Source organism: Trematomus bernacchii, unplaced genomic scaffold (assembly GCF_902827165.1).
Source record: "Trematomus bernacchii unplaced genomic scaffold, fTreBer1.1, whole genome shotgun sequence".
Lineage (NCBI taxonomy): Eukaryota > Metazoa > Chordata > Actinopteri > Perciformes > Nototheniidae > Trematomus > Trematomus bernacchii.
The window spans coordinates 5,415,696-5,441,544 of NW_022988050.1; the positions used below are offsets into that span (position 1 = coordinate 5,415,696).

The following is a 25,849-nucleotide window of genomic DNA, read 5'->3' on the forward strand; positions in this document are numbered from 1 at the left end:
TAAACATACAGGGAGAGTAATTCAAAGAGCTTTACAGCAAAGGCAAGAAAATAGAACAATTTAAAAAAAGACAGAATTACACTTGTGAAATACTGCATTAAAATATGTTGAAATTCCATACATTTATTACATATAAATTACACAACAATGTGGCTGAATATTTAAAAAAAAGTATTACTTTCATGCCACAATATTGTTATAGCTTTCTTTTGAGTTAAAACATCCTTAGGGGGTATTCTAAGAAAATATTGATATATGTAATCAATTGTGATTAAATCAGCAAACAGGCAAATATTGTATTACTGCCACTGCTTAAAGTCTTCATGCCTAATGAAAACGTCTATAGCTCCGCCCCTTTTACTTTGTCTGGAAGGAGACAAGTGGAAAAAAACAGCCACAGAGAAACAAACAGATCTACAAACAAGACAGCAGAGACAGAGGAGCAGAGCCGATGAGCACGAAGGGTTAACTGAGGTGGAAGCCACAGCCAATCAAAGCCAACCTGTGTCTGATAGACAGCCGTCCAAAGAACTGTAAAAGGAGGAGATTTGGTCCACAGTGCTTCCCTCTGTCTCTCTTCTCTCATTACACACTTCTACATTGTCCCTCAAACCTGAGACGTGATGTCCACCGAGCCTCGAGGAGAAGCCTGCAGAGAAGAGAACTTTTAAAAAGCTCCAGAAGAAGAATCTGCAGAAACAAGAACACCATGAGCAACGATGGGATACCAGAGAAGAAGAGACCTTAACTTTGGGATATGAGTTCCTTCAATGCAACGTGAGGAGGATAAGATGATCTGATGTCAAACAAACGTCCAGTTTGAGTCGAAAAAAGACGTCATGTCTCCTGCTAAAGGAACCGGTGTCTTGGCTCTTTTCCACAGTGCCATGATAGTGATTGCACTGGTGAGTTTAATCTACTTATCCTGAGCGCTTTGGTGATTGCATTGTTGATTACTTCATTGATTGAATGGGTTTCACAACTATTGTTTTTTATTTACTTTCCTCTATTTGATTAAGTTTATCGACACATTTTTTCCAAGCATGGAGGGAAAAATAGTTTCTTTGCATTTACTTTTGGTCCCCGAAAACAAACACGAATATTTGCAATCCCATTTTATTTTTTGTATTTATGATTTGTGCAACAAAGTTCTATTGGATCCTATTTCATTAGATCTTATTTGTATTGGGAATCTCCTCCTTAAATGAAACAAAGCAGCAATTCAATGCTCAGTCTTAACAAAGGATTCGTTTTTATATTCTACATTTAAGCTTTTCACACAGGAGCTTTATATCTTACACTATAACATGACTGAGACAGAAATAATCCTCCCAAACTTCTGCACTTTGGGACAAATATAGAAAATGTCATGTATCTGTGACTGAAAATGTGCCAGCTATTCACAAGCAACACTAACCATAGAGAGTAGAGTGGTTCTTCTTTTTTTAACAAGTGAGGGGATAGCGAATCGTTTTTTTTAGCAGTATGGACCCTTTAACTAAATGCCTAACTAATACCATAGAAATAACAACAAAACTAATATAATTGTAGGATATTTTGCCTCTACATTAGTGAAGTGACTGATAATAACTAGGGAATTGCACAGGTAACTCACACTAAAGTGCAGAATCTCCACAATAACAAATCACCTGTGTTCTGCTTTACCTCACCTCCATCCGGGTGACCCCTTTAACCTTTCACCCTCTGAAGGGTGATCCCCCTGCAGCTCCCAGACCACCGTCGCCTCTGAGCGCCGTCTCTTTATCTTCACCGGGTCGATCCTGAGTGTCGACCTCAGGCAGAATTACAACCTCCTGCTCAGTCAGCCCGAAAATCACTTCACATGAAGCAGAGGTCTGAGAGAGCAAATTCAATTATGACACAAAGGAGAGCTGATTGTTTTGCTAACACTCCCTGTCCGTCAGCACAAAACCCTCCTGTGCAACGAAAGGGAACGACTTCTCCGTATTGACTTGCTTGTATTCATTTATGGGGATGTTTTGTCGAGGCCGTCTTTGTTTAACATAAAACTACCAATATCTAATTGTGGGCAGAAATTATCGACAAGTGTTTTAATGGGATTGCCAACACAGCCAGGGTGTGTCCACAGTCCACAGTACAAAAACAAGTGGATTCATCTGAATTCTCTGTATTGACTTTGGCTTCAAGTCCCCTCCCAAAACAAATCACTGTAAGGAATGAGTGATACAATACTGAAAACAGTGCTCACCCATTGACGGTTTATTTTAAAGGTTTATGCCAAGAATGTTAGTTATCACATATCCATCAACATGAAAAAAAGTTTCCAGTTAGTCAGTTTAACGTGTTTTTTTCCAGGAAGATAGCGGTGCAGGAAGTGCTCAAATCCTTTGCCTAAAGTTACAATTTGAAAGATTTGCACTATCTTTTCTTTATAAGTGGTAGTTGCAGGTGGATCTCAAGTCCTATAAATCAAAACAGTGTGCACCCCTTGTGATTTTTCCCAGGATTATTTCCACAGACACCCAGTTCATCAGTGGGCCATGAGCTCAAACCCCATGGTACCTCATTCAGCGATAGATAGAGATTATGGTTTTAAAAGATTAAATAATTACAGAAAATAATAAATACAAGTATATATTCAACTTCTAGATTTAGAATCCTATTTAAAGGAATATTCTATTCACAACATGATCATTTGAATATACATTTCTCACAAATCTCAAGAAAGTATTTTCTCTCGCATGGCTACATCGGGAAACTGAAACTGTCTTGAAGAATTTAAGTAAATGGGTTTAACATCAACTCTGATTGTGATGTATCACCCAAGTCTCATTTATCAAGTCAAATGCTCACTTCTTCCATGTGCATTTTTGCTAAACCTTGAAAAACTGATGGTGCATTCACACTGAATGTGAATTTAAGATTTAAGTAGATATCGTTCGTGTCATTCCTGCTGCCTGTCCGTTGGCTCCTTTGTATTGAGCCTAAAGTTGTAAGTCTCAAAAATGAAAGTGCTCAGTCTTCTGAAAAACAGCCCTTATGATGGATAACGTTTATATATTACGTTATGAGATGCTTCTATTCATGCAACTTAACTATTCTACCTCTTTCCAACTGTTGCCAAGTATCTTTCTTTGAATCTCTCTGCCTAATCGCTTCTCTCACCGCCCTCTTCTGTCGGTCAAAGGATTCTCATGTGATTTCTGTAGTTGCTAGTTTTGCTGCTCTGTTGTGAAATGTAGCCGCCAACACAGAGCTGCTTGTGTGGAGCGGCTCTCACCGGCATGGCCGAGGTCTCGAGGTAAAGACCCCCATGTGGCGAGTGGCCGCCCCTCCGCTGGAAAAAAAACAGTTTGCGAGGGATCACGACATACCGCACTCTCACAAAACTATTTCACAACACCTGGAGGCAGCACATTAGATCCTCTGGAGGTTCTGCGGCTGACACATCGCCTTGTAGCTGGGAAAATACTTCAGAGGGACTTTTAATCTGTGGGTTTTCAGATGCTTTATTTGAGTAGCCTAAGGTAGGCCTACTAATGTCACACTGGGAAAATCCTACATTTAAAGGTGGGGTAGGTCATTTTGGAGAAACCAGCTCGAGTACGCTAGAATTTGAAAGTACACAACCGGAACAAATCTGCCTCTTCCTTCAGACTTCCTTACAGAGTCCAACACACACGAACGCGCACATGACCAATGAGGGCATGAGATACATTTGTGCACGAGATGGAAGGCTGACAGGCAGGTAGGCCATCCAGTTATTTTAGCTGGGCCGGCTAAAATGATTGGTCGTGCTTTTTACAGCGCTACGGCTTCAACAGATGACATTTTTTTATGTATTTATTGTCAAAGTATTTAATATATTCATTGCTATCGGGATGTTAAGAGCATTCCATGGAATATAACAAAAAGTGTTTCTGAAATAAATTACATACCCCACCTTTAAATCGTTACCTATAAGTAAAAGTATGTAAGCAGGCAGTAGTGAAAGAAGAACTAGCCTGCTGCCTATGTTAATAAAGTAAAAGTACTCATCATACCACAGTGTAGAAGTAGATATACTCTGTTTAAGTCTAATATCCAACATTTTACTTGAGTAAAAGTATGAAAGTATGAGTGTCAGAATATTCTTAAATCACAAAAGTAATTCTATTAATTCTGCACACCAACCCATTTCCGATTGTGGGTTGCTAGTGGTCTAAACGGCGGATAAACTGTGGTGCGCTTCCACAAATTTTGCGCGGCATAAACGCATAATAGTGCGCCGCATTTGCGCTTCAGATGAGGAGGTGAGGACCCCTCATAACTGCATGAACCCGTATGGCACAATACAACTCAGTACATTTTATACCCTTTCTTTAGTAGAATTGTATACATTGGCTAACTAGGTATCAGCTCGTCGGTGATTTGCAGCCCATGCATGCGTGGTGGTCGGAATCTGCTTTTTGTGTACTTTCGGGTCCATAATGTGGCATTTTTGGCAGATTTACTAAAGGTGTGCAGCTGCTGCTCTGAGGACAGATCAGGCTTGATTTGCAATGGGCCCTAATGGAGACATGTTGAACGTTTTTGTCACTTCATGCCCTCAGAAGGCATTTTGTTTAATTTTTTTTCTTGATTTTTAGAGAGGTTTTCCTACTTTTTTCACAATAAATTATGTCCCAGGAGTGTAGGGTTTGGGAATTATGGCAGTTTTAAAAAAAAAAATTTCAAGCTCTCCTCCACTCTAGCTGTGACATCACACACTCTAGCCTTTAACGAGCTGCGCAATACACACTCATGTTAAAATCTGAAGAAGGCCTCTTTACCAAGCTCCAAACTAAGTTAAATATCTCAAAAAGTATAAAGGTCAAAAACAAGAAAAGCCATAGCACACATGTCCTGAAGGAGCTGAACATTTTAATATTTGAATGGTTTCTGTAGCTGAAAGTATGTGGAAGGAGTAGCATTTGGCGCAAGGTGTAGGTAAAAGAGGATTTGAAGGTTCCTCCCATTGAGTTACATGTTAAAAAAATAGTTTAAAAAGCTGAATATTTCAAAAAGTACAACATATTTTGAAAAAGTTGAAAGTTTCCCATCATGTGCTGAAAAGGCTGAATAGTTTGATATTTGAATGGTTTGTGGCTGTTGCACAGCATTCACACTAATTATAGATGATACGTTATTTGTTGGTTATATACTGTAGTGGCGTACAAATATAATGTAGCAGCAAATGGAAATGCTCAATTAAATTACCTCAAAATTGTACTTAACTAACATGTTCCCCGTCACTTCAATAACTTTATTGCATCTTTCTCTACAGATCGACTCTGATGATGTCATCACCCGAGATGAGCAGATCTACGTTCTGATTGGTGCTCACGCCCGATGTGAGAGGAACATCCAGGCACAGTTGGCCCTGGTTCAAGGTTAGCGTGCTTTTTTGTATAATTGTATCCATTTAAATTAGGGACAGGACAGTGCTCAATGTAGTTATCATGTCATTAAAAAGACTATATGAATAAAATGTAAACCTTTCCATAACATTACTTAAACATTTTGAATATGTTGAGTTTGCCAATAAAGTCAAAGAGTTTTTGTTATCTTTTAAAATATTTATTTCTTAATAAGCATACCAATTGTTACTATGAAAACAGAAGAGGTCAGGGAGTGCATGTCCAAATATGTAATCAGAAACTGTATTTATTACATCAATTATTTATTTTGGATCAGATATGGCACCCATCCAATATCCTGCTGAGCAGTATCTCTGTGATTAACAGAGATGAATTTGGGTGCAGACAAAAGCAGGTCATTTTTCATTCATGCTACTGATGAATTGTTTGAATGATCTATTTGGAGAGGAAGATGGAGCCCACAGTCTGAAGAAAAGTAATGTCCAAGTGAGGCGCAGCAAACATCAGATCCACAGATATCATACAAAATCCTCCAATATAAAACTATAACAATAAAAGATTTGACAGTATATATTTTAGGAAACCATAAGACGTGATATTTTCTTCAATCATAACTAGGGCTGCTCAATTAATCGTATTTTAATCGCAATTACGATTTTGGCTTGCAACGATTATAAAAACAACATAATCGAAATAAAACGATTATTTTTTTTATTTTTTTTTTTTATTATTTTTTTTTTTTTTTGGTTTTTCAGTTGAATTATACTTAAAGTTCAGGGTAATCAACTGTTAAAAACATACTGTTCAAATGTTTTTCTTTCAATAAATGGATGTTTTCAAAGTAAATGGATAATCGTTTTTAATAATCGTGATATCAATTATTGACCCAAATAATCGAGATTATGATTTTTGCCATAATCAAGCAGCCCTAATCATAACCATTCAAACCTTTTTTGAGATACTTTACTGGAGTATTTCCATGTAATGCTACTTGTTTCTTCAACTCCATGTCACATGAAAATATTAAACATTTTACTGAACAACATTTAAATAACAGCTCCTTTTTAATATTTCAGATTAAAGTTTTCACCCAAAACATGACAACACCAGAAGAGTGCACTAGTCATGATGCTTTTATACAGATTGAACTACCCAACAGTATCTAAAGTGGTCAAATGCAGCTATATTTGTCTAGTAATTCAAATTAAATGCTGCTTACACGTCAATGGATCAAATAAATACTCATTGAATATGAAGGAAAGCTCAAACTTGATCTTTACCTGTCTAACAGCTGTGTTCCTTTATTTGTGAAGAAGGTGACTGTGTCCCCGAGTGGGACGGGATCATCTGCTGGCCGCGGAGCAGGGCGGGTCAGCTGGTGTCAGTGCTGTGTCCAGAGTACATCTACGACTTCAACCACAGAGGTGGGTCAGCTGAGGAAACACTTACATGCAGGAATAATGATAGAGCAGCTTAACAAGGAGGAAATAAACGTTATTCAAATGAAAAATTACACTATTGCTAATGTTTTGCACTCATGTAGGACAAGCTTACCGACAGTGTGACGTGTCAGGAAACTGGGAGCAGGTTGCCAGTATCAACCGCACTTGGGCTAACTACTCCGAGTGCACCACATACCTGACCTCCAACCACAGGATTCAAGAGGAGGTACGCACATGTGTGTTTGTCTACATACAAAGAGTGTTTGTCTATGGATTTTGACGGATTTTGAAATCTTCAGTGTTGCAGAATACTGCTGTTTAACAGTGTATTCAGATCCGTAGTACCAAACTGTGCAAATACTATGTTCAAAATCTAAACACATCTGGAATACATGGTTTTTACTGGACACGGAAGCAATGGAAAACTGGAATCTCAAGTTGACTAAAGTTGATAAATGCATGGTAAAAAGTACCGTATTTGCTGTTGAGATGTTGTAAAGTAGAATAACAGTATAAAGCCGCATAAATTAGTAATACCTCAGCACCTAGACATACCTGAGGCCTGTACTACGAAGCTGGTTCAACCTAAGTGTACAACCTAAGCGTACTGACAGCGCAGCGTCATACTTCCTGAATGAAAAGTGAACTTTAATATTAGTCAAATATGAAGAAGTTAAACTTTAAACATCCATGACTTAAACACTTTATCCAGGATAAAAGCCACATAGCTGCACCTGCAAGGTGAATACAGCTGGTAAAAGAAAAAGTGTTTGAATGCGTACATTAACAGGTTTATGAAATCACTGCCCCGTCCAAGACACGAGTGGATCTGACTTTAATTACATTTGACTCGAGTGTTTCGTCAACTTAATGTGTTGCTTAAAATAATACTTCTGCATACAGTATGTGACACTGTGAGTGTTGCACGGCCAGATACGGCTCAAGAAGCTGACTCAAATAAGGAAATATATAATACATTATGATGTGATATGATATGAATGATAATGGGACACATCGACGTCTGCACTCACAGTGCCGCGGACTGTACTTAATGTTACTTTGATCCGGTTACTTATGTCGTGGCAGATATTTAAGTAAGCTTTCTTAACGCTAATATTATAATAGTCAGATTGCTCTGAAGATGGGAGGGCATATTCTATTAATTTTCACGTTCACACAGTCAGTTGATTTTGGCCGGCCGTCTTTCCTGCAACGGCAGTTTTTCTGTATTTCCTCTATCCTGTAATATTAATTGATCGCTTTAAACTCCGCACACGGAGCTCTGATTGGTCAGCAGGCAGTGCTTTCACTGAGTTGATCTCTTAGCCTGCCACCTAACCTGCTCCGGAGCAGGTTTGCCGCTCAGCATAAGTTACCATGGAAATCTAGCCTGCTAAAAAGAGAACCAGCGTCGTAGGACCGGAAAGCCCGAGATTTCCCTGAAGTTAGCCGGCTAAGCGAAAATCCAGCTTCGTAGTACAGGCCTCTGGTGTCTGTTGCGCACTATTAACCATGTTTTTGTTTTGCTTCAGAAGGTGTTTGAGAGACTCCACCTCATGTACACTGTCGGATATTCCATTTCTCTAGCATCACTGTTGGTAGCCGTCTCCATCCTCTGCTATTTCAAGTGAGAAACATTAACACATCTCTTCAAAAAGCATCGGTATTCACAGTCTATTGTCTACATCATCAATAACATACAAGTCAAAATATGTGTCTTTAACCCTACAGGCGGCTCCACTGCACACGCAATTACATCCACATTCACCTCTTCACCTCCTTCATAAGTCGGGCAGTCAGCATTTTTGTGAAGGACACCGTGCTCTACTCCATATCTGAAGACAGAGAGGATGACTTCAATGCATTGAAGCCCCCTATGGTGAACAATGTGTTTTTAATATTTATAACCATTTATTCTGTTAACACCATAACTGTGCTGACAGCACACCGTCAAACTATTCCTTTATTATAAACAGAGCTAATAGACTTTGCATGTTTTATGGCATGTTGATGTTTCCTTCTTCTTTGTGTCCTCAGGCCGGCTGTAAAGCGGCCGTCACTCTCTTTCTTTATTTCCTGGCGACCAATCATTACTGGATCCTGGTGGAGGGGTTGTATCTTCATAGCCTCATCTTCATGGCCTTCCTCTCTGACAAGAACTACCTGTGGGCCCTCACCATCATCGGCTGGGGTGAGCTGCATCAGACCAGATACTCTGCTGTCTTACAGTGGATTAAACAGACTCACATTATCCTAATATCTCTCTCCGCTCGTCCCAGGTGTTCCAGCTGTGTTCGTGTCTGTCTGGGTCAGTGCTCGAGCATCGCTGGCGGACACACAGTGAGTCTTGTGATGCTTTTCAGTGTCTTATATTACCACAAAGCTGTGTCATAATTCCTCACGTTTCCTTTTTTCTTTCTTTGCTTTCAGATGTTGGGACATCAGTGCAGGGAACCTGAAGTGGATCTATCAAGTTCCCATTCTGGCAGCCATTGTTGTAAGAAAAAATACTTTTTCAGACTACTGTGTATATGGTAAATACCTTTTACACTTGGGTTGATTCTAACTGCGGCCTTACTGTACACCTCTGTCCATACAGGTGAATTTTCTCCTCTTTGTTAATATAATACGTGTACTGGCCTCTAAACTGTGGGAAACAAACACTGGTAAATTGGACCCTCGGCAGCAGTATCGGTAATATTTATTTTACTTTGAAATTCTACTGAAAATGTTTAATACACATCCATCATTCTACACTATAGTTTTTACAAATGTTAAAAAACGACATGAATGTTGTGCTGTTTATCTTCAGGAAGCTGCTGAAGTCCACATTAGTCCTCATGCCGTTGTTTGGAGTTCACTACATGGTGTTCATGGCTCTCCCCTACACTGAGGTCACAGGGCTGCTGTGGCAGGTTCAAATGCATTACGAGATGTTCTTCAATTCATCTCAGGTCAGAAAACACAATTATAAACTCTGCATAGAATGCTGTGATTTAATGGTTAATTCAAGCTTCTATTATGACTATGATTAAATAACTTATATTGAAATGCTTTAAAAAAGCATTAGAGTGCTAAATCCAGAAATATTATCTCAGGGTTGTACTATGAGGCAACATTTCTGATATCCTAAACTCGTGAAAAAAATGTTTCAAGGATTTATATTTATATGTTATTTTAACACATTTCAAGTGTGTGTTATTACATTTGAATAAACAATACACTTATTTGCTTTTTGCCAACTAAAATATATATACCACACATGGTCTGTGTGGTAAACATTGCGTTTCAGCCAGCAGCTGTTAGCTTAGCATAAAGACTGTGCCATGATGTTCTGTTTTTTAACTAAATCACATTTTTTTCAGGGCTTTTTTGTGGCATTCATCTACTGTTTCTGCAATGGAGAGGTAATGAATCAGGTACTTTTGAAAAGCAGATGTACTCTAATAATAAATGAAACAAATATAACTTTCTGTCTGTCTCCCTCCTTCTGTTCTCAGGTGCAGGCGGAGGTAAAGAAGGCGTGGTTAAGACGCAGCCTCGCTCTGGACCTCAAGCAGAAAGCCAAGATGACCAGCAGCGGAGGCAGCTGTTACTATGGCGGCATGATGTCTCACACCACCACACATAGCGTCAGTCTGTCTGCTGCCAACCCCCGGGCTCTGTCCTCAGGAGGAGCCTCGGGCAGCGGGGCAGGGGTCAGGCCGCCACGCCACGGCTCTTTCCACCCGCAGAGCAGCCTGCCTGGATACGTGCCCGGTGATGCTGAGACCCCCGACCCCCAGCAGGAGCTGCCAGTGAGGAAACCATCCGGGACGGAGAAGGGAGTTTTTGCTAGGCACACCAGAGCCAGCAAGGAAAATCATGACAGCACAACTCATGGAGCACCTGAGGCACAAAACCCAGGAGCAGAAGATCCAGACAGCAGCTTATCTCTGAAAGAGCTGGAGACCATCCTGTGAATGTTTTCAGTATTTGAGAGATGAGCATAAACGAAGTTTTGTAAGACTGAGGACCTACATGACATTTTTAGGTTTTCTTGTGTTGGGATTGTTTTGTCAAGGTCATTATTTATACAACAACTGTGTGTGCGTGTGTGGAGAGAGAGAGAGAGAGAAGAGAGAGAGAGAGAGAGAGAGAGAGAGAGAGAGAGAGAGAGAGAGAGAGAGAGAGGAGAGAGAGAGAGAGAGAGAGAGAGAGAGAGAGAGCGCGACAGAGACACAGACACACACACAGAGACAGACACACAGAGACAGACACACAGAGACAGAGACAGACAGACAGACACCACGGCCCCATGACTTTATGTCACATCCATTAACCCTAAGGGCAGTCTAGTTTACGGTATAAGGAAGTTAAGTCTCATATTGTGTGAGACATTTAAAAGGAATGGGGTATTTACTGACACATTTGATGTCTTGGACCAAAACATTAAAATATCTGAAGCTTGTGTTAACCACAGACCTTTTCTCAGGCATCTAACTAAAAACTAGGGCTGTCAAGTTAACGCGTTAATGACGCGTTAACGCAAAAAAAAATTAACGCCACTAATTATTTTAACGCGATTAACGCATGTGTATTTTTTGTCCTCGGCCGCCCCGTAGTTTCAGAGCGCATCGAGTTTAAAATACCATCTACAAGCTGATGCTGACAGCCCCGCTCCTGCCGCCCGCTTGTGGCAGACCACACTTCCACGCTCACCGGCAGGCCCGGACAGGCCATCGGGAGGACCGGGAGGGTGTGTATGTGTGGGGCGACTCGCGCGAGCGAGGCACACCTTACGTGTTGTTGTTGTTAGCATCTGGTGCTAGCTAGCTGCGCTAACGGATATAAGGAGCTGTTTCAATGACATTTCGCCGACAACTGCGCCGAGCACTTGACTTTATGCAGTCTGCAGCCAGACAGTGGGACATTGTACGAAAAGTCAGCACACTCAGCACGGATAGTGCGCGCAACATGATTGCAGCTCCCGTTCGAGCATTATGCCTTGAGCTGCACATACTGTAGCTCCAACGATCCATATCAGTGTCTCCACACACACACACACACACACACACACACACACACACACACACACACACACACACACACACAGTATTATTGTATGAGAGAGGTTCCAGGTTGAATTGAGGCGAATATTTGTAATGTTCAGAGGTTGTTGTGTTTAATATTCATGAGAATATTTGTCATTGTTCAAATGATAATAAACAAACATATAAAGCATATTTGTCCACTCATATGTTGATAAGAGTATTAAAAACTTGAAAAATATCCCTCTAAGGTACATTTAGAACAGATACAAAATGTGCGATTAATTTGCGATTAATCGCGATTAACTATGGACAATCATGCGATTAATCGCGATTAAATATTTTAATCGACTGACAGCCCTACTAAAAACACAAAACATTTAATGCTAACTCTTTTCCAGACTTTAAGACTAATTACTGCAGAACTCTATATAATTATCATTCAGCAGTGTCCAGACAGCTTGTCTAGACAGCGTATGTCTCTCTGTTGTTGTCAATATTGTAAATACAGCCATATTTATCAGCCTGACTGGACCCTAAGGGCTGACACAAACCTTCTGCCCCTCGCAGGCCAACCCCCAGCCCCTTCCTCCCTGTAACCTCTGCCCCGACCGCCCTCACAACACCGTCCAGAATTTCACACTTTGTCCTCAGGATCTGACTTCGAGCTTCAAGAACCTGAGCTCTTTAAAGACCTTGAGCATGAGTGAAAAAACCTGCTGAACAAGGTAAACACACAGGAAATTGAATCTGTACATATTTCAGGGCCGGTTATAAAATAGAGAAAAATATAAAGCGTAAGATTATTTAAGTTTTTTTTTAGGAGTATGCATTGAAATGAGAAAAGTGAATCAAATAAAACTGAACTAAAATGAATGGGGGTGATTTATTTACCACTTGTTAGCCCTATGTGCTATGTGTTTTCAAGGCAATGCACACATTTACGGCATACTGGTACTTCAGGATGTAAAAGTAGAATCAAAAAGGGGTCTTCATTTTATCTGAATTGTAAAAAGAAATCCCTACACAAAATGAACTTTCAGAGGGTTATAACTTAAGTTTTTTCAGTTTTCTTAATTCTGTATTTTACCTTTATTTAACCAGGTACGTCCTATTGAAGTTTGATACCCGTTTTTAAAGAAAAAGCTTTCCAAAGACAACCAAATAAAGGTTACAAACAACACAATAAAAGATTAAGAGATTAGAGAGATTAAGATTTAATGTCAAGAGATTAAAGAATGTGATATAAACAGAAAGGCTATAAAAGGCAAAATTAAGAATGCGATTTTAAATCATGTAGTTAACAATGGTCATCACGTCTGCCAGAGATATCCGATTCATTTCTTTGATTTCCTCCTGCAGACTATCTCTATAAGTGGCTGGAGCAGAACACCTGGAGGCTTTGTCTCCTCTCTGTAGGGACAATATGGTGAGACACTGTGTACAAAAGAGGTTTCACCGTTACTGGAGGCAATAATGAGAAGTATAAAGCTCAGTGTGGCTCAATATGACAATTCCATAGTGGATACATATCCTCAACGTTCTGAAATACATGAGCCGAGAAAGATGTGAATACACTAACATGAGATATATATTCTTAGTGCATACATTATTTGTATCCTCTGCTGCTGCAATTTTGTTCATCCTTTCCTTTTTGTTTAGATGTCTGTGAGTCATCAAAAGCATGGACTTCTAAGCAATTAGAAAACATACGGAATAAAGCTCTGCCCCCTGTTGAAAAAAGGAAACATTACAAGGTAAAATGTCCTCACTGGTTTACGCCCAAGATATAAGTCAACATACATAAACTAATTATCAAGCAATATTTCTGTGTGCACTGTTTCTGACTTTCCCATAAAACCCTAAAGGCAGAACACATTCCCTTTTAGACAAAAATCCCATGTATAGTCAATGTAAACAATAAAATAAAAGCACAATAACTTTAGAACAGAGTTTGACTTGCTTATCATTCAGGCATTTAGAATAAGGTTATCATGATACTGAAGGAAATGGGATTAGTTTTTAAGTAGTAATAGAGAACATACCAAACTCCAAGCACATGGACTTAAAGGTGGGGTAGGTAAGTTTGAGAAACCGGCTCGAGATACACTTTTTGTTATATTCCATGGAATGCTCTTAACATCCCGATAGCAATGAATATCTTAAGTGCTTTGACAAAAAATCCATACAAAAATGTCATCTGTGGAAGCCGTAGTACTGTAAAAAGCACGACCAATCATTTTAGCCGGCCCGGCTAAAATAACTGGATGGCCTACCTGCCGGTCAGCCTTCCATCTGTGCACAAACTTATCTCGTGCCCTCATTGGTCATGTGCGCGTTCGTGTGTGTTGGAGGAGGGGCTCTGTAAGGAAGTGGCAGATTTTCTCCGGTTGTGTATTTTCAAATTCTCGAGCCGGTTTCTCAAATTTACCAACCCCACCTTTAAGACATATCATCGCAGTAATTCAACATTTGTCAGATTTGAATATAACTAATTTAATCTAACAGTACATAACAAACAAATAACTGTGACTCCTGTTAAACGCTTGACATACGTTTGCCCTAAAATGTGCTCTTCCTTACCCATACCATTCCAAAAATGGATCCGAAAATATTTTATGATAAAAAATGGGCCCATACATCATCTTGTATATCAAGCAATTCAACCTGAATCACATTTTCTATATTCTATTCATGGACACTTCTAGTTTATTCTGCTTATAAGAGATATGCCCTCTGATTGTCCTTTGAGATTACAGACTAAAATTGTATATTTCACAGCTCTGGTGTGAAAACAGAAATATAAAGCATCCGAACATATGGAGCGCCAGACACAGATATGCATGAGTGATTGCTCCTCCACCAGGACAAACAAAAAAAACACCAACCCCCACCAGCAATGTATGGTGGCAACCAGCTGTCAGCTCATTAGAGAGGAAAGGTTGGGGGGCAAAGTGTCCACATAATGACACCGTACAGCCGAATCGGGATCCAGACATCATTAGCAAGAGGGTGAAGGAAAAGGAGAGAGGAGGAGAGGCTGATGGGAAATGACAGGAGGAGGAAATGATCCAGCATGATGACTAGAGGTGATGATGTCACTCTCATTGTACTGTAAACCCATTTTCAGAGGCTGTTATTGAACAGGAAACTTAACGCTCAGTCACATGATCACATGGTTATACATTATGTGCTTCGTGGCCTTAAAGAGAAAGTGTGGTTCATAAAACAAAATGCAATTTTGGGAGCTCTTTATTTTGCAGAACAGGACAACACATACAGTATATCATAAATATGCTTTAAATAAACGTAAATAAAACACCATTGAAAACATGTCACAATATAATCAATAAATCAATAATGAATTATTGTTATAGGCTATTTTTGATTGTCAAAATGTGTAATATTTGTTTCACTTAAATTTGATTTAGTTTTTTATATTACCTTTCATTCAAGTCTAAATGTTGTTATTTGTCATGTTCAGTCTTTTAATGTAATCATTTTTATTTTCTGTTTTGCTTTGTCTGTTTCATTTAGTTTCTTCATTTAGGCATGATCCGTCTTTTGTTTTATTTATTTTTTCAACATACTCAGTCTTTTAATTGTATTTATTTCCCCGACATGTTAAGTATTTTTATTTATAATTTTTTTCTTCATCATGTTGAGTCTGCATGACGAGCCCATGACGTCATGTTGAAGTCATAAAGTAGGCGGGGTCAGAGAGAGAGAGCAGCAGATGTAATGCGAGTCCTCTGTGTATGAGAGTAATAATAAACCCCACATACTGCATGTTCCGGTGTTTCTGATGCCTCAGGCTGTGTATCCTCCGGCGTAAGACGAAGCACCAGCTGCCGGCAGGAAGCAGCTTCCTCTCCGGCCAAGAGTGCATGCGGAGGGCCGGTGGCCGACAGGGAGGGGTCCTTTGATTTCAGGGCTTCCTCCTCCTGGATGGAGCCCGGCTGTGTGCAGCCAGCGATGGCCATGGAAGATAACTCGAAAAAAACACCGGGTCGTAACGTAGCGGTGGAGAGAAAAAACCTGATAACCGTGTGCAGGTCAGTGTGTGTGTGTGTGTGTGTGTGTGTGTGTGTGTGTGTGTGTGTGTGTGTGTGTGTGTGTGTGTGTGTTTTAAGTGCGTTTTAAGTGCCTGGGATCTGAATTTAGTGCAGGATTTAACAGGTTAAATGTTGCATATATGACAAGTGGTCATGTGGTTATAATTTGTTAATGTTTTTTCTGGTGTTTTTATTCTAACACTAGATAATAAATGCACACAAGACATCTTCTGACATGCATGCTTACGTCATCCTCATAATAAGTCATTATAATGAACTCTGGGCCTGTGCGGACATGAAGCCTGCATGTGTATTAACGACCTTTTAATACACATCATGTTTATTTTATACTTACAAAATCAGACAGACTTGCCTCTGAGTTTAGCAGTGTCATCTCTGTCAGTGAGATTTATCTCCTCCCTCCTGATGGGGTGGTTGCTATGACGACAACCTTCCTGGGGCAAGGACTAGCTGGCACCCCTGGGACTCAGGGCAGGGAGGCAGTTACTTAAAGTGTCCTGATTGAACCATGAGGGGGGTTTGGATAAAGATTTGTACTTCAAAGCTTTTGCCAGAACACATACAGTATAGACATAATCATACTGTTTGCATGCTTGCTATTGACCACACAGTGTAAACATCAGCACATATAAACTATGCATGTAATATTAACTTACCGTGAAGATCTTCATTCAGAGATGTGGTCTGTAGTTAGGTCTAACTAGCATCACATTTAAAGCTGCCACTATCAATATTTTTGAGCTCATTGTTTTGATTGTCCAGTTCGCATATTTTCTGTTTTGGCTCACTTTCAATTGCTCAAAACAGCTAAATGGCTGACTATTTGTTACTTTTTCTGTGCCAAACAGTCGACAGATGCAGTTGGCGATTCGCAAGTAAACATTTAGCAGTTAAAGGGACAAATACTTCCATCTGGAGCATGGAGGAGACCAAAATTGGAGCTAAAAGGAGAGTTCATATTGGACTTATTTGTCAGGGAACAGAAAAATAAACTTAAATTCATGCTGAGAATGTGCTCAAGTTGCCAAAAGAATCAGTTATTTCAGATAGAAATTGGCTATTTATGAAACTGACATACAATTCATTGTGGGAATGCACGTAGATTTAGACTTTTGCCCACACAAGTGGTGATTGCACTTGGTTATTAAATCTGGCAAAAATAATGGCACAATCCTTAATTTAAAGCGCAGTAAATGTCTGCTGTGTCCAGAAATATGCTGCTTGTTCTGCAAAATTCAGATCATTGATGTTAAAGTCAACTGGAAATCCTGTCATCAAAACATCTCTTATCTGTTTGTTTTAGGCCCAAGTCATGTGACTGGAGTCCACATGTCCAGTCATACATTATGTTCTTGTCGTATTTACAACTAACAAACATTACACACACACACACACACACACACACACATTCATCTGGTGCAGGTGAACAGCACCTCTGTTGAGAAAAGCTTGTCTGTGTCATGTGACATCCCTGCTGTTTGTAGTACAGTGAAACCACGAGGGAGTGTGCTTTTTCTGAAGATAGTCGGCCATTTATTGTCCAGTAGCTGGTCAGAGCAGCTGAATGAGACATTGTTGCCCCTTGAACAATGGGGATTGAAATCACTTGCCTCAATTGCCTATGTTTGGAGAAGCTTTGTCTTACGGACACACACAAACTGACTGTGTGTTTACTGTAAAACGCCCAGATGTGTTTTACTTTAAAAATGTTAATATTTGGCCACTAAACTCTGTGGTTCTAGAGTCAGTAAAACATGACCAATCTCTATCAGAGACAGTGTTTGTTCATGCACTTCCGAGGTCATGTTGACCGGGTTTCAGTTGTGTCTGTCACCCCACAGCATATCTCCTTGTCACTGGAAAAACAACATTTGGCAGGTGTTCCTCCAACACAGAGACCTGCTGAATTATTTAGTCTCCAGGAAAAAATATTTAGGAGTGGTCATTTCAAGGAAAGGATAATGTTTCCTTAAATAAACAGCATTAACATGGCAGGAGTTCACCCCAGTTGACATTCAATTATTCAGGCACATTGTAACACCAGAATCCATTTGGCAATTTTAAATATTTAGCCATGCTAGACATGTAGGGATGGCACTGTCAGTCACATGGTCCATCCCAGACTCAAATCTCAACAACTATATGGATAACTATGAATTTAGTACAGACATTCATGGTACCTAAATATAAAAAATGTGTCCTGTTTGTGACGAAATACCTGCAAAAGTAATCACATTCCCACCAGCCTTTGATTATTTATGTTTTATCTATTTCTTATTATTATTGAGTGTTTATTTTGACTATTTCACTTGACAAAAAACGGTATACATAGAGAATTGCAAAACAATTACTTAATGCTATATTACAAGTATAGTTATCATTTCCAAAGCTTGCCTGAGAAGGCCCTTTTAATATAACAAATATAAAACATGTTAAAAAATAAAACAGTTGAGCAGATTGTACAGTAAACACTTAGCATTGCTAACAGGATGTCTAGATGACTCAGATAAGTGACCAGAAGCGGATTTATCAGCTAAAATTCCCTTTTGTTAATAAGACTAAAAAAGGGATAGTGATGAATATATCTGCTTTATTGTTAACTCCTAAGTTTGTCCTTCCCCAACAATTGTGTTGATTTCTGCTTTTCTTTCACAGAACTATTCCAAATATATTTCTTATTACAGTCACTTTCATTATTGTGCTGGTTGTCTGGCTACTTTAGTTTTCTCATTTTAATAATGTACTGTAAAACAACATACTATGGGCTACAGGCTTCAGGCATCCATTACATCAGACTAGAGTCATAAATTCAAGCTGTCCATTTCAAAGTAAACCAAGTCGTCAGAGCTTCCTGAAAGCGCTTCATTAAGTCTTCCTTGTGGATGAGTCAGATGGAAATGGACAGTGCAGCGTGACTGGGCAGAAATTCACATTAACATCACAATTATGGGAATAACATAGATAGTGTGCATTTAACCTAGGTTTCAGTTGCTTTTAATTTTAACCATTTTACAGGTTTTTATCGTTTGTTCATCTAAATGTATCATTCCAACATGGTTATATCCTTATAATTCGTTAAACTGAATCGAAGGAAGAAGTAATCCATTAATCGCATCCCTGACTAATCTATTCCCACAATTATATTTTTCCTGGCAAACTCTTTGTGTATAACTTTTCTCTCTCTTTCTCTTCTCTCTCTAGGTTTTCAGTGAAGACGCTGTTAGAGAAATACACAGCCGAGCCCATTGATGATTCCTCTGAGGAGTTCATCAACTTTGCAGCCATCCTTGAACACATCCTCAGCCATCGTTTCAAAGGTACAACTTATAATCAATGACATGTTCAAAAAACTTAAAAAAAACATATTGAAATTGTTCATTACATACTGTTATTGATAATGGATTTTTAGACGACAATACAAGTTTTAAACTATTTTTCGTCAATATTTAAGGTCACCTATTATGCAAAATCCACATTTTCCTGTCTTTTATACATAAACATGTGTCCCCTCTGTGTAAAAAAATTCTGAATGTTACAGGAAAAAAGATTTGCTCACTTTTTGTCCTGATCCATTTATATAAAAACCTGTCTGAAAATGAGCTGATCAGATTTTGGCCACTTTATGATGTCATAATGATTTTTTGGCTTGTGTAACCATTAGCCAGTAACCAACCAATGTAACCCCCCCCCACCCCCACCTTACCACCTGAATCTCCTCCTAGAGCACCATTGTGTTCTTTTTAACCAAATATCTCTCAAAGGGGCGTGGGGAGTGGCTCCTTATTTTCATCTAATGTAACAGACAGAGAATCAGCACTTTTGATACAGGACTGAAACAGAGGGGATTATGGGATGCTACAATGATCTGTTTGGTATTTCGAGCCAAACACTTCAGAGACATGTTTTGTATATATCTGAGACCTATAATAAAGTAATGAAAAACAGTATAATAGGGGACCTTTAAGAAATGAAGACGTGATTAGCCATTGACCATTTATTAAAATCAATTCCACCATCTCTCTGAATTCAAATTAATAAGATACTGATTTTTTTTTTTAACAATATATTATAATTTCTTGAAAAGAATGGTCTAACATGCTGTTTGTTCTATGTACTTAAAGTTTTTCTTTATAGTCGAAACATTGGGCTTTCTCTATACTGTACTGTAGCTGCACCTGTTTGCCCAAGACTACACTCTGTGTTTACTGAGATAAAAACACATGAAATAAGTTGATAGCCAGGTCCAACATATAATTGTAGAAAATATCTTATTCACATTGCACTCTTTTCAGGCTCCGGCAGCTGGTTTGATGGTCAGAGGAGTTACTGGGACTATGTCCGTCTGTCCTGCGCTAAAGTCCCCAACAGCTGCATCAGCAGCATCGAGAGCATGGAGAACATCAGCACCTCCAGAGCCAAGGCAAGACCTCCGTACACTTAAAGTGAAAATTGAAAATGTAAAGGATTCACAGTGAGATGTTATAGTAAGAAATGTAAAGTAATGTCTGAACCTTGTGTGAATCCTTCAGGGGCGAGCCTGGATAAGAGTGGCCCTGATGGAGAAGAGGCTCTCTGAATACATCGCGACTGCTCTGAGGGACAGCAGAACAACCAGGTTAGAGGCCACACACACACACACACCTCACTATACAGAACCGAAAATTAAGGTGTTTATTTCACTTAACCTTGTCTATTTTGTATATGTAGGTTTCTCCAATATGTGCTTAGCATTACATGATGTACTCCAATTTAAACATACTACTTCATCAGCACCAGCAAACTTTCCCTTTTCAATCCTTTCTATAATTTGAAAGTTTATAGATAGGGGTCTATTCATATATCATTCAGAGCCTCATATTTATCATTTTTAATTCCTAAATAGGATACATGGCAAAGTTATCTCTGTAAAAGCCACTTATTCTATTGCATCAACAAAATAAACCAATAATTTTAACCCGGCATTATCCAATAATTAGTTTTCTTTTCTAAAAATGTTTGCAAATTAAAACATTTATTAACATAATGCTTAATTTGCATATGAAAACACAACATTTCAGAAAACTTGTAATAGAAAAATATATTGTCTTAATATAAATTATCAAGTGTAATGGTGGTTTATATTTGTTAAGTTGTTTACCCCATTCACCTGAGTCTCCCCTTTAGGAGGTTCTATGCAGAAGGAGCCATCGTGTTAAGGGAGGAAGCCACCGTCCTAACAGGGATGCTCATAGGACTCGGAGCCATAGATTTTAAGTGAGGAAACCTTAAAAAAATGTTATCTACGCATTAAAAACACTTGATTTGACATGGCTATGTGATAATATGTTGTCTCCTGTCTGTCTGGTTTCTCCTTCTGTAGTTTCTGTCTTAAAGGAGAAGCCTTAGATGGGAAATCTTCTGCCGTGATTGACTTCACACCTTACTTGAAATTCACACAAAGGTTTGTTCATTAACACTGTAGAGAAAAGACAAAGTTAATTAAATCTCCTCTTTACATACCCTACTAGGAAAGTAGATTTTGATACTAGACACTTGAAAATAAATAATTGAGTGCTTCTGCTGCAGCTATGATTACCTGAGTGATGATGATGACGATCGACACAGTGTTGACAGCAGCACAAGCGACGACAGCGTCCCGGACCACCCCTACATCCCCCTGGTCCCCGACGAGGAGAGCTTGAGCACAAAGTGTCGCAAGATGGAGCAGAGGTTCAAGATCGTCAATGCTCAAAAGGTAGACAACCATATTTGGGTGTTTGACAATGCACAGGATAGTATTGCTTGAATAAATAGTGTTTCCACTTTTGGGATATCGGGTTATATACATTATCCCAAATGTTTCCATGAATTCAAATCCAGAAAAAACTGTAATTTAATCAAGATAACAGTCTGTTTCATCTGGTCGTTTGTCATGGCGGCTTTCCCCTTTACCCATGCATTAGCCCTGTGGTAATCTGTCAGAAATTAACCTTTTATCGCCAATTTTCTTTTTTGATCTTGGTGGTTTTAATGCTGTTTTATTTAAGTAGGTATGTGTGTAGCAAGTAGAGTTACATAAGTTAAGTATGTTGTAAGGTACCTTATGTGCGTTAAAATAAATCAACACTCCGTCTCCTTGGTGAAAGTCATTTTGTTATTTGACCCATTCATCAACCCTAACCTCCTCACTACATGGACTTCACACTTCCTCATACTATTTCCTTCTTTTCCTTTGTAAAAAATTGCATCATAAAATCATTTCTGTAATTCACTCAGCATCTCTGTTGGACAGTTTCTAATTTGAGTATCCGAGGATGAAGATATGTCCTGTCACTCAGTGTGGACGTGTGTTATCAGGGTTACCTGGAGGAGCTTGTACGCCTGCGTGAGTCCCAGCTGAAGAACACAGAAACGGAGAACAAGAGGCTAAAGGCCCACCTGGAGGAGCTGGAGAGCCACAGCACGCAGGAGAAGAAGGAACTGGAGGCCATCGTCCTGGAGCTTCAGGAGCAGCTGTGAGTGATGTCGACTGACCGCATGTTACCCTCATATTCCTCACTTTAAACCATAGAACAATAATGCATTTTCATTTGTTTAGGTGAAGGTTTTGACGTCTCTGTATCACAGTCCTAGATTTCAATGCTTTTTAGTAATGTATGTATTGTATGCACATTTTTGCCAGGACAAGCTTAATTCCCTGTGACTCCAACCACCTGGCCAAAAACCTTACAATCCCTCTGGTCAACCAGTGGCCGGCGATCCAGATTTACAACAACCAAGACGACGTCAAGCTGTTCCGCCGGTTTGTATTTGTTTAGACAAGGACGTGTCAGTTATTAATAGCCAATATAACTCCCTATAGCCCAGTTTGATATTTTCAAATTGCTCGTTTTTTGGGGGATGATTGGTCCAAGACATGACAAAAAAAGATGACTTCCTTACATTGGAAGCTAAAACCAGAAAATGTAAGTTGCCCATAGATAGATTTAGCATTTCAGCTCAAATACTGTACATTCATATGCCCAAAAGTATTAAGGTGGTATATTACAGGGTTCATATCCACAAATACTGTATATTTGCATACATTTCCTTTAACAATTACCCCTTGAAATGTAATGCATGCCATTTTCTTTTACTACAATCAATAAAGAGACTCCATTTTATTATATTTACTGTATTGTTAACTCCTTAGTTTGTCCTTTTGTTGTCCTGCAGGAGGAGTTTCCCCAGCACAGAGCTGCTGTCAGTGGAGATCAGCCTGGACTCAGACTCCCAGAGGACTGAAGGGAAACAGAATGGAGGAGCCTGGTGCACAGGTGACATTTTACACAGCCACACACACTGTGTTTTAGTGAGATAATAACTAACTCACACAAAACAGTTGAGTTGACCCTCCCTTCGCATGTGTGTCGCACCCTTACAGAAAAGGACTACACCCCCTCCATGATAGGCCTGTGTGGGTCCCTGTCCTCCCTCCGCAGCTGCAAGTCTCTGGCTAGCCTCAAGTCCAGTGAGTGCCTGGTCCACATCAGCAAAGAGAACAGTCCTGCCCTCTCTCCCAGCTAGGGGGCGCCAAAGAAACACTGCCGACCTGTTAACTGAGACAATTCAACATGAAAACACAAAAGACTACTTCTGGGAGGTGGACAAATGCTCTCTTTTGTGGCCCTGACGTGAGTTCCTTCATGCTCTAGGTCTCAAGTTACACCTTTAGCATTTGCATTTGTGAAAGAGTAGCCTCCCTCTTTGTGACAAAGACGCAGGAAAAGCTGCTGTACTGCCCGACGGCCTCCTGTAGCTTCACTGTCTCTAATAGTTTTGACACGATTAAGCCTCCTGGAATGCAAACCACTGGTCCAAGTTGACCTCTGTTATGTCATGATGTGTGTAATTACAGTCACGTCTCTACTGGTAACATTGAACAAAACATCGCTGTAGGATTGTCCTGTGTGTACTTGTCCATTTGTCTGTGTCTTATCCTTCTTCTGTCAGTGTATCTTATTCCGCCTCTTGCATAATGCTGGCGGTGCTGGGTGGATGAGCTGGTATAACCTTAAAGGGAACAGAAACAATGTTTTGCCATATTATATCAGACTATTTTAAAAGAGAGGCTTATACTGTTAACATGGACAGAGGGTTTTATGATGAAGATTATTTAGAAATTAAAAGAAGCAGCTCTATGATATTAGGAGGGTTTACAGTTTAGGCCTTATTCAATCATATAGTATGTTAGACACAGATTTTAGGATGTGACAGTAAAGACTTGAGAGGCTACAAAGGTTTGCAGAGCCATTACAATGTGAACTGACATAATATCTATTGCATATGAATGCAAAGTGCATTGCAACTATGCAGAATGAATGTTTTCTTCTCTTTTTCTAAAAACCTGGCTAGATAGAGTAGTTTGAGCAGGAGAGAAATAGTGAATGTGCAACGTGCGTGTGTGTCATTTGATTTTTTTTAATTGGTTATTTTTATATTTTTAAATTTATTTGATTGCTTTTATCATTTAGTGACATATAAATTGCAATCTCATGCAATGTTGTGAGATTTGGGATGCATTGTGTTATTTAAACTGCAATAAAACTCCCTTTTTTGAAACATTAAACAGTAGAATGTGTATTTTGTTTAGTTTTTTGCTAGTTTGGTGTATGTTCGAAAACAAGCATGAAATAACATTATCATCAGTATCATAACCCTTAGCTGTAGTTAGTGGTGAGTAGAAAAGGTTATGCTAACATGCTAAACTAAGATGGAAAGCTCTGTGAAGATTATTCCTACAAAACATTAGCATGTTAGCATTGGTGTTAGCATGTAGCTCAAAGCACTGTGTTTCTCAAACAACCTCAGAGCTCTGTTAGCATTTCTGCAGACTCTTAATCTTGTTCATATAGATATCCTTCAGGAATTGCCTCCACATTTACATTTAAATGAGTCTTTTTGTTGCATTTAAGAATAGTTGCCAATTTGCCACTCAGAAACCACAGTTTTAATGTATTACATACCTGATCAGACACAATAACAACACACTGGTAAGATATTAGTTGATTTATTTTCTGGATTTTCTGTAAATAAGTAGCTGAAATCTCATCAGTTTCATTTACTGTAGGTTAAAGAAACCCACACACGCTCTTTCACATTGTGCAGAGGTCACTCTTTGTTTTCATGTCTCCCCTTTTAGTTCAACTTTGTGAAGCATGACATCGACTTTCCTCAGATGGGTTTGAAATAGCTTATGTGAGGTCATAGGTTAGGATCATTCATTAATTAACACGGACAAATACACAGAGCTAAACAAACAGCAGCTGAAGGTCCTTTGGTAAACGCTGGAAAGGTATTATGTAGGAGACACATTCCTGATTGACATACTGTCCAATTAACTGCCTGGCTGTCAAATAAATGGATATCGGAGGGTGGGGAAAAGTTTGGTTTAGTTATCTGGCTTTGTATTTTGCTGTTTTGTCAAAGTGACATCAATTGTTGGGTGCAGTTGCACGAGATAGATGAGCAGGCCGCTGGACACATTCAGCACTTCACCCTTCTGTGATAAAGCACATTTACTCCCATTGTGGTTTGCCATGGACACGAGTGTGTTATCTAAGCGTGGACCGAGGTCTCGTTTAACTAAGTGCACGCTGAGGACAGTTTAGTTTAGGTCAGGGGACATCGGTAGAGTTAGCACTGGTCCAGGATCTGCCTTGAAAGTGGAGGCCATGTTATCTTTACCCCCTTCTCTTGTCCCCCCATTGGCACTCCCTTTACACAGTGTCCGGACACTTATCTCCCAAAATGCACACTGTCTCATACATGCAAATGCAACACCCAAACCACTTCTACCCAGATGGTGCTCAAATGCCCTGCCAGGGAGATTGAATACGCCTCAACTAAGTATGATGAAATATTTGGCCAATAAATAAATGAATGAAGTTGATATTAAATCT

General features: G+C 39.4%; 2 protein-coding genes across 2 annotated transcripts; both read left to right on the plus strand.

The window, feature by feature from the left end:
* Positions 1-806: 806 nt before the first annotated feature.
* On the plus strand, positions 807-10,829 carry pth3r (parathyroid hormone 3 receptor). Its single transcript, XM_034120174.1, has 13 exons — positions 807-905; positions 5,288-5,393; positions 6,695-6,805; positions 6,925-7,049; positions 8,356-8,450; positions 8,555-8,702; positions 8,861-9,014; positions 9,103-9,163; positions 9,254-9,320; positions 9,423-9,517; positions 9,636-9,777; positions 10,189-10,230; positions 10,324-10,829. The coding sequence occupies exons 1-13, from the start codon at positions 840-842 to the stop codon at positions 10,783-10,785; spliced, it is 1,674 nt and encodes a 557-aa protein (XP_033976065.1). The 5' UTR covers positions 807-839; the 3' UTR covers positions 10,786-10,829.
* Positions 10,830-15,556: 4,727 nt separating this feature from the next.
* LOC117473847 (RUN domain-containing protein 3A-like) lies at positions 15,557-24,493 on the plus strand. The gene is made up of 11 exons (XM_034119775.1): positions 15,557-15,908; positions 19,131-19,246; positions 20,222-20,349; positions 20,459-20,544; positions 21,093-21,182; positions 21,289-21,369; positions 21,495-21,663; positions 22,266-22,423; positions 22,591-22,710; positions 23,124-23,224; positions 23,332-24,493. Exons 1-11 carry the CDS (start codon positions 15,802-15,804, stop codon positions 23,472-23,474), a joined length of 1,299 nt encoding a protein of 432 aa, XP_033975666.1. The 5' UTR covers positions 15,557-15,801; the 3' UTR covers positions 23,475-24,493.
* The last annotated feature ends 1,356 nt before the right edge of the window (positions 24,494-25,849 follow it).